This window comes from Anopheles ziemanni, chromosome 3 (assembly GCF_943734765.1).
Source record: "Anopheles ziemanni chromosome 3, idAnoZiCoDA_A2_x.2, whole genome shotgun sequence".
In the NCBI taxonomy this organism is placed as follows: Eukaryota; Metazoa; Arthropoda; class Insecta; order Diptera; family Culicidae; genus Anopheles; species Anopheles ziemanni.
In genome coordinates this window covers 28,582,384-28,589,925 of record NC_080706.1, presented here as the reverse complement: position 1 = coordinate 28,589,925, position 7,542 = coordinate 28,582,384, and the positions used below count along the sequence as shown (strand labels likewise).

Here is a 7,542-nt window from a genome sequence, read left to right as displayed (position 1 = left end):
TCGTGTGCTTATTAAAAGTTCTTTTAAATCTCTATTCTTCCGTTGGTCACGGGTGTCCGATGCGGAAAAACTTTGATTTTTAAGTGCGATTTTACACGCACCATCGAGGGAGGGCGTGATTAGAAAATGTTTCGCCCAATCACGGAGATGACATTCTCGAAATACTTTCACACTCCCAAGCAAAAACCTTGTCACCGTCGACGATCTGACGACCCCTCGATCAACTTTCCAGCGGAGGCAGGAAGAAAATCGATAAACCCATCTCCAGCTCCAAAACTTCGAACTCCCCAAAAACCAATCCGGCAGAAATGTAATTAAGACAATGACTTTTCCATGGCGGGGGGCAGACGTTCCAGCAGAAGGCTCATCACCCAATTTTGGCATCGGATCGGATGCTACAAAACAAATCACGTAGGCAGCACACAACACATTTCGCCACTGTTGTTGGCCGTGTCGATAATGAAACAATTTTCTTCCGGCGAAACTTCGTCGGCCCGCGCGGGGACCGTTCTTCGCGGCAACGAGGGAGGGCTATTACAATAAACACACCAGAACAAATGCGGTCAGGGGGCGCCAGAATCCCCAACGAGCATGGAACACAATCTTTTGCAGGAAGGAGCACGATTTGCGTCAGTGGACGTCATGTTATTGGTCAGCTGGGAAGTGACCAACACTTTGGGCAATATTCGACGTTCACGTGTCGCAACAGATGTGTCTCAGGGCGTGACTTAAGGCCAAGATGGGATAACAAATCCAAAATTATCCACAGTATCGTCCGGAAAATTGATGACAAAAAATTGGTTCCAGGCATGCGGTTGAAAGTAAATATAAGTTGAATCGTTTTATAACAACCTAATAAATAATGTGTGTGCATGTGGAAAACTATAGCTACAGTTTTTTTCATTTATAATTAAGTGGATGGTAAAATAAAAACCTAGTTTAACAACTCAAAAGCATCTTTTCCAGGGAAAACTTTTTCCCCAGAACAAATAATTAATTAGCCGAAAAGGAATCGGCTGGAATCAATAGATGAAAATGAACTGAATTTAACAACCGAAGGCAATGATGCATCCAAAATCAGTTCGATTGCAAATCAACAATTACTATTTATTTATGCCAGAGCTTTTTTCCCCACTTTCCGTACGGTACTCTGAGCGAAAGAAAATAAAGCCGTTAGCGAATGGAAATGGATCGGAAAAGCACAACAACAGTCATTCATATGGTGATCGAAAAGAATGAAAATTAATTCTTTCATCTGTTGTTGTGTTTGATTAACTAGCGACGCGTTGCAAAACGGGTAAGGTGCAGTATGAATATTTATGCACAGGAAAGTCGAACACATTGCCAGCTGGTGTAGAATATATGCCGCAGGCACTTGAAATCAGGTATTTTTTTTTTTTTGAATACCTTTTCGAAAAGCTCATAAACAATGTTGTTTAAGTTTTAAGGAAATTAAAAAATGTATCAGAAAGAAAAGACATAAATGGCTCACACGCCGAAACTCCAGAAGAAGCGGTTTTTTGGATGTTTAAAATAATTTTAGAAAGTTTTGCTAAATTCGTTTGACTCTTGATACCGTTTTCTTTGCGTCCTGACTCTTTAAGACAAGCTCAAAACTATCCTTCAAGGTTGAGAAAATGTACTAGCATGTATCAAATTCAAGTAACTAAAAGTAGCAATGAGGAATTTCAAATTAAAACTTGAGACAGATAGTTCACAAAATCGGTTTTATTTCGAGAAATTATTTGAAAGAGTTGAGACCTTGGGTTTGAACAAATTTTGGTTTACATTGGCGAATCCATGAAAATTATAATTTGCCATCATATAGATAACCTTCATATGAACTAAAATTTTACAAAACATCATATAATTCCTATCCAATTTAATTGTGTCATCACATAAACCCATACACTGTAACGTTTTTCGTTTTGTTTTGTATTTTTAATTATTTAAAATGCATCTCGTACGCTAAACCTTAGTCGCAATCAATATCACCGATAGCGAATGATGTAATAGGAACAGGTAATTTGGGTTTTAAAAGACGTCCGCCCGATGATTTGCGATCGAATGTAAATGTAGGATCGTTTGATGAAGATTAAATAAGATCGAAGATGATTCAACAGGTTTCCTAAACGCTAAAATGCATCCACCAACATGCGCCGTGCTCGTGGTCCACTGAGTTGTTCCTGTACAGCGAGTGTTTTCTTAGTCTAACTTAAGCACTACCATCACCGGGGCAGCTCTCAAGGTGTAGCTGCCTCTTCCGTATTCCTGCCCGCGACGGTGCTTACACCTCCATACCGTCGTTCGATTTCTTCCCACCTTTTTGCAGCAACTTTTCCGCATCGAGTTTCGGCGCTTCGGTGCGGGTGTGCCAAACCAGCACATCCTTGCACTGGTTGGCCAGCGGTTGCATATCATGTGCGATCGTTAGATGGCGTAGAATCTCGCTCTCCTGGTAGCCTCGTTCGACTTCGTAACTAAACTGCGCCTGAGGATTCTCGAGCAGCAGATCCGAGCTGATCGCAAAACCCGCCATATCGAGGGGGAACGGCCGCTCCGGTTTCCAGGCACTGTTGAACCCGAGCACCAGACCGTCCCGGTTTAGCACCGGTTTTTCTACCATCAAACCGCCCACTAGCCCGACTGGCCAAACACCAACCTGAGAAAATAAACAAATAATTGGGCCGTTAAAGTAATCAAACAAGGAATAACAAATTTCTCCCAACGGGTTACCTACCTTGCCCGGTTCAATTTTCGATATTTCATCGAACAGCTCCGTGCTGTACGTATTGTCGTCGTCCATGAAGTACACGATGGAATTGCTTGCAGTATTTCCCCCGCCGTTTGCACGTTGCTCCCGATTTAGATGGTCCCGGATCCACTTGAGCGCCGTGTTGCGCTGCTCAACTCCGCGCGGTTTCAACCAGTTCGGATCTTTGCCCTGAAGCTTAAAATTAGTCGGAGTTTTGGCAAACAGTTGCACGCTGCGGGACTGTAGGCCGCTGCGTTTTAATAGGTTCGTTACTAGCGGTGACGTCTTCGGGGCATCCTCTACTACAACCCAGAATATGTTTGGCACCAGGCGAATCACATGTGACAGACTAAAAGGGCATTAGAAAATAAAACGATTACATCGTTGATAGAGAAACATTGATTTCAAAACCATTCAAAATGCCACAGGTCAAAGAGCACCGTAATCTTTGGCATTGAACTGTGGAATTTTTCTCGCCGTTCTTCTTTACATTTACATTCGCATCTTGAGAATACGACGATGACGTACCGCGTTAATTCGGCCTTCTGCACTGGCCTGGCATAGGTCGGGGTGACGGCAAAGATGGTTGGCCCTTTTCGATTCGGCAGGAAAGCATCACGGTCACCATCCGCAGCCCACCGTCCGCTCCCAGCTTCCACCGGTGATTCCCCACCATCACAGCTCTGGCCCGAACCGAGCGAGTAAAAGAACAAAAATCCCACAATCGATACAAGCACCAGCACGTGCTTCAACCGAAGACGTATCTCCTGATTCATGGTCCACGGGGTTGGCAAGATGTCGACGTGGTTCGTGATCTAGTACTGCCGGGTGTGAATGTACTTTATATCCAACAACTTCTTCTCTCGGACGGATTCTGGAGGGGGAATTGCTCCATTAAATTGGCTGCCCCTTGGTATTATTATACTGATGTGCTACTTCATTCACTTCACGGCTCGTCAGGCACTGCGCAACGAAGACAACAACAGAAGGAAAACTATCCCCGCTTGATTATCACTCATTTTTAACCAAATTAGGTCCGTTTAAATCACAAACAGGGACAGTCAAAACCACAACGGTATGCCACACGATCGTTGTTTACTTTGGTTGTGTTTTTCCTTCTTTTTTTCTACGAGATTTGACAGATGCTAACTTCAAACATCTCCGATGCTGTCAGTAAGCTGACAGTGCTGTCGGTTTAAAAATAAAATTAATTAAATAAAAATTCGTTAACAGATTTTCAAACCATAATATAATTTGCATATTTGCGGTCATTCAAGGAAACTGATGAGAAGTAGGATAAGAACATTTTTCCCGAACTCAGAGCTTAAACACGGAAACTAATGAAACCCTAAACTTTTGAAAAGCACTTCATGGTAATGTGTAAACTACTAACGTTACAACCGTCATTGGAAGAAATGGAAAGATTACAAATGCCACCACATCTGGTTTGCTTACAACAGACCAACATAAGCTCACTCATAACTTGAAATAAAATCGAAACGCAAGATATGCGCCTTCAATATTGTTCCTGCTTTAATGCTAGGTCTATCGTCACTTCTTGCAGGTAGTTCAAGTAGAGCATCAGCTTCGATTGTACTCTTCAGTCGACTGCTGATTTGTCCACCAGTGATGCTGGCCATCAATTTTCCATTTCGAGACACGATGGATGCTCTAGCGTATTCTGGTCTAGGGTCAAGGTCGTACTTTTCATCCAAGAGCTTAAAAGAGATGAAATAGAAAATGTCGTTTAATGCATGCAGTTTTAAACATAACACAGCACATCCTTACATACCTCTACGTTAATAATGGGCAGAGTACGCTTGGCACTTTGGGTAGGTGTTTGATTGATCGTGCCCAGATACTGTCTCAACGCGGGAAGAGCAAATAAGTGGAACGTTACAAACGCTGAAACGGGGTTTCCGGGCAATCCGAAAAATTGTGTCTTACAGCTGCTCGCAAAGACACAAGGTTTGCCAGGCTTTATGTTTACCCGACCAAATACAAGCTTATAGTCGAGTTTCTGCAGGGCAGGTTTAACGAAATCTTTATCGCCCATCGAAACGCCACCCGTGCAGATGATAATATGCATCTCTCCGGTCAGTGACTGAATGACCTCCACAAGCGAATCGAAGCTGAAAATATCGAGCGGAACGGGATGAACAAAGAGAGCAAGTAATTACACAATGCTTGTTATAAAAACGCCCTTGTGGTGCAAATTAGTAGACAAACTACTTACTCATCCTTCACGACTCTCTGCTGTATTTCACACTGATCGTCCGAGAAACCGAATTTGCGAATCAGCTCCACCAACATGGTAGTGTTGGAATCGTAGATTTTCCCTTCCTGATTCGCCTGCTCTACCGTTGCATCTGTATCGTATGGATGCAGCAGCTCGTCCCCCGTTGAAAGAATGGCCACTTTCAGCTTCTCCACTGATGGCTTTTCCCCGACGGCCGCAAGAAGTGCGCGCTGAGTTGCCTCGAGTGGAAAGCGGTACTGAAACACTTCCTCCGCTATCCGCAAATCACTTCCAATCGGGCGGATATCCAGGTTCGGTGAAGGCTCGGAAAGGATTTCAACCAATTTTTCATAATCACCCTCACGTGACACAAGCTTGGTATCTTCTATCTGTACCACGGCATCGGCAAATGAAGGAAGTGGTCCACCGGTGTTGATCTTGTAGCACTCATCGATCGTGAAGTTGCTCGTGATGATGCTGTCACCAGCTGAAACGTATCCAATTACTTTTTTCACTCCCTTCCCTCCGTTTGCCTTCACCGCGTAACCGTCTTTTATCGACGCTCGGAACGGTGGAATATTGATGCGACTGAGTTGCTTTTTTGGGGGGTTTGTCGAAGCGGGAGTGTGCTGTAGAATCTTTTTCAACGCTTCGCTTGCCGCGATCATCGGGTACGGCGAGTTGCGATCGTCACCCCCCTTCCCGGTGGCATGTGGACATACGTGATGTCCCGAGGATGCACGAACTTCCCCGTCCTTTTGCACCTTCCGGTGTGTCTCACGGACCGCCTCGATTTCTCCTTCGTTAAGCAGATTAAAGACGTGCGGCAACACGTCCACGATCGATTCGAAGCATTCCGATACGGCTTTTTTGCTCCCAGGGAAGTTCACGATCAACGTCCGGTCACGAACCCCACATACGGCTCGCGAAAGGACGGCAAACTTGGTCTTCTCCAAGCTCCGCAAGGTCATGGCCAACGACAGTTGGGGTGCTTCTTTAGTCAAGACGGCTCGTGTGGCCTCGGGTGTAACATCGCGAGGTGCGAACCCCGTTCCACCGGTAGTGAAGATCGCACGAACTTTCAGCACATCGCATGCATAGATAAGTGATTTCTAGAATAAGATAAAAATAAAACACCATTGACAATCGCCTCATAGATTGGGAAAATATTGCAACCAGTTGTGTAATCTAGCCTACTTTGATTAGTTCCTCCTCGTCCGCAATCAACAGGTAGTTTACGGTTTCGGTATCAAACGCCTGTTTGATTAAAGTCGTCAGATGCGGTCCGCTAGTATCAGTTGCCGTACCAGCAGCACAAGTATCGCTAACTAAAAAAGATATTTTTTACTTCATACTCTGGCCTTCAAACAATTGCCAAGCAATTGTATGCACGAGGAAGTTATATTTCATTATCAAAAAACACACCATTTGTCTATTGGCAGAATGGTGTCCAATACGAGGAAGCAAACAATTTTAATGCAAACGTATCACTTACTTGTTATGACGGAGTACATGTTCAGTAAAGTTGCTAAATGCTGTCGAAGGTTCGAGACAACTGTGTAGAATTTCTTACTTAATTAAGCAGAGCTAAATTATCACGTAAACCCACCACAAACGCCGGTCGAGGAACGACTGGCGGTTTGTTTTGATAAAGCTTGACCAAGGTGGATGCTTATAGAGGTGAGCTCAAAAGCCTCGTCGTGGCAGCCATTGATTTTTGACAATCGTTCTTAGTTTTGTTTACCAAAAAGGCCTGGTCACAACTTTACTTGTCCTTGTTTTCTGTCCCTAATTATACCTTAAGTTTTAAAGGTAAAAGAGTAAATGAGGCCCCGGGCTAGATTCTCCTCTTCCTACTGGTTCACATTTAGCGCCTGAAGCTATGCAAAGCGCGACACATGCATTCGTTTCGAATTTTTGAACGCTAACGGTTCGCTTAAAAGACCATAACGGTTTAAACTAATCACGCAGTGGAGGTTGAATGCGGGTTAATATACTTTTACATGTTAAGTTACTAGTAAGTAAACTATACCACACATGATGGACAGCATGAAACAATGAGTTTAGCCGAAGAAATGATTTGGAAACGGCGGCGCGCCCGCAAGCGAGCGGACTGCGCTAGGTCTACCGAAAAAGAGAGTTTGTTATAGTTTTGAGAAATAAGGGGGGCCCGTGGGCCCCCCTCATACCGCACCCCTAGGTTGATTGCGTAGCCGAAATTAACGGTACACACTACGGTTCAAATACTCGTAGGTTGAATTTAACGAATTAATGTATCACCAATTGCATACATTCAGTTTAAACGTCCACAAGAGGTGTAGCCACGATCGAAAACATGGCGGCCGGGGCCTCATTTACTCTTTTACCGTTTTAAATTTCCCAATTATATAAGTATACGGTAAAATCCCAAATGAGGCCCCCGGTAAAATCCCAAATGAAGCCCCCTAGTCGCCGCATCGTCATGATTTTTTCCACGTTTGCGCCTGAAAGTTATGCAATAGGTGGCACATCAATTCAGTTTGAATATTTGAACCGTTGATTTTCCGTT

At 44.0% G+C, this 7,542-nt stretch overlaps 2 protein-coding genes across 2 annotated transcripts; both read right to left on the bottom strand.

The window, feature by feature from the left end:
• Positions 1-2,057: 2,057 nt before the first annotated feature.
• On the bottom strand, positions 2,058-3,840 carry LOC131287161 (galactosylgalactosylxylosylprotein 3-beta-glucuronosyltransferase I). Its single transcript, XM_058316185.1, has 3 exons — positions 3,284-3,840; positions 2,741-3,104; positions 2,058-2,662 (listed from the first exon to the last, which is right to left on the bottom strand). The coding sequence occupies exons 1-3, from the start codon at positions 3,529-3,531 to the stop codon at positions 2,288-2,290; spliced, it is 987 nt and encodes a 328-aa protein (XP_058172168.1). The 5' UTR covers positions 3,532-3,840; the 3' UTR covers positions 2,058-2,287.
• A 283-nt stretch (positions 3,841-4,123) lies between these two features.
• Positions 4,124-6,508, bottom strand: LOC131287123 (molybdenum cofactor synthesis protein cinnamon). Its single transcript, XM_058316142.1, has 5 exons — positions 6,490-6,508; positions 6,192-6,322; positions 4,992-6,106; positions 4,548-4,887; positions 4,124-4,473 (listed from the first exon to the last, which is right to left on the bottom strand). Exons 1-5 carry the CDS (start codon positions 6,506-6,508, stop codon positions 4,228-4,230), a joined length of 1,851 nt encoding a protein of 616 aa, XP_058172125.1. The 3' UTR covers positions 4,124-4,227.
• Between the last annotated feature and the right edge of the window lie 1,034 nt (positions 6,509-7,542).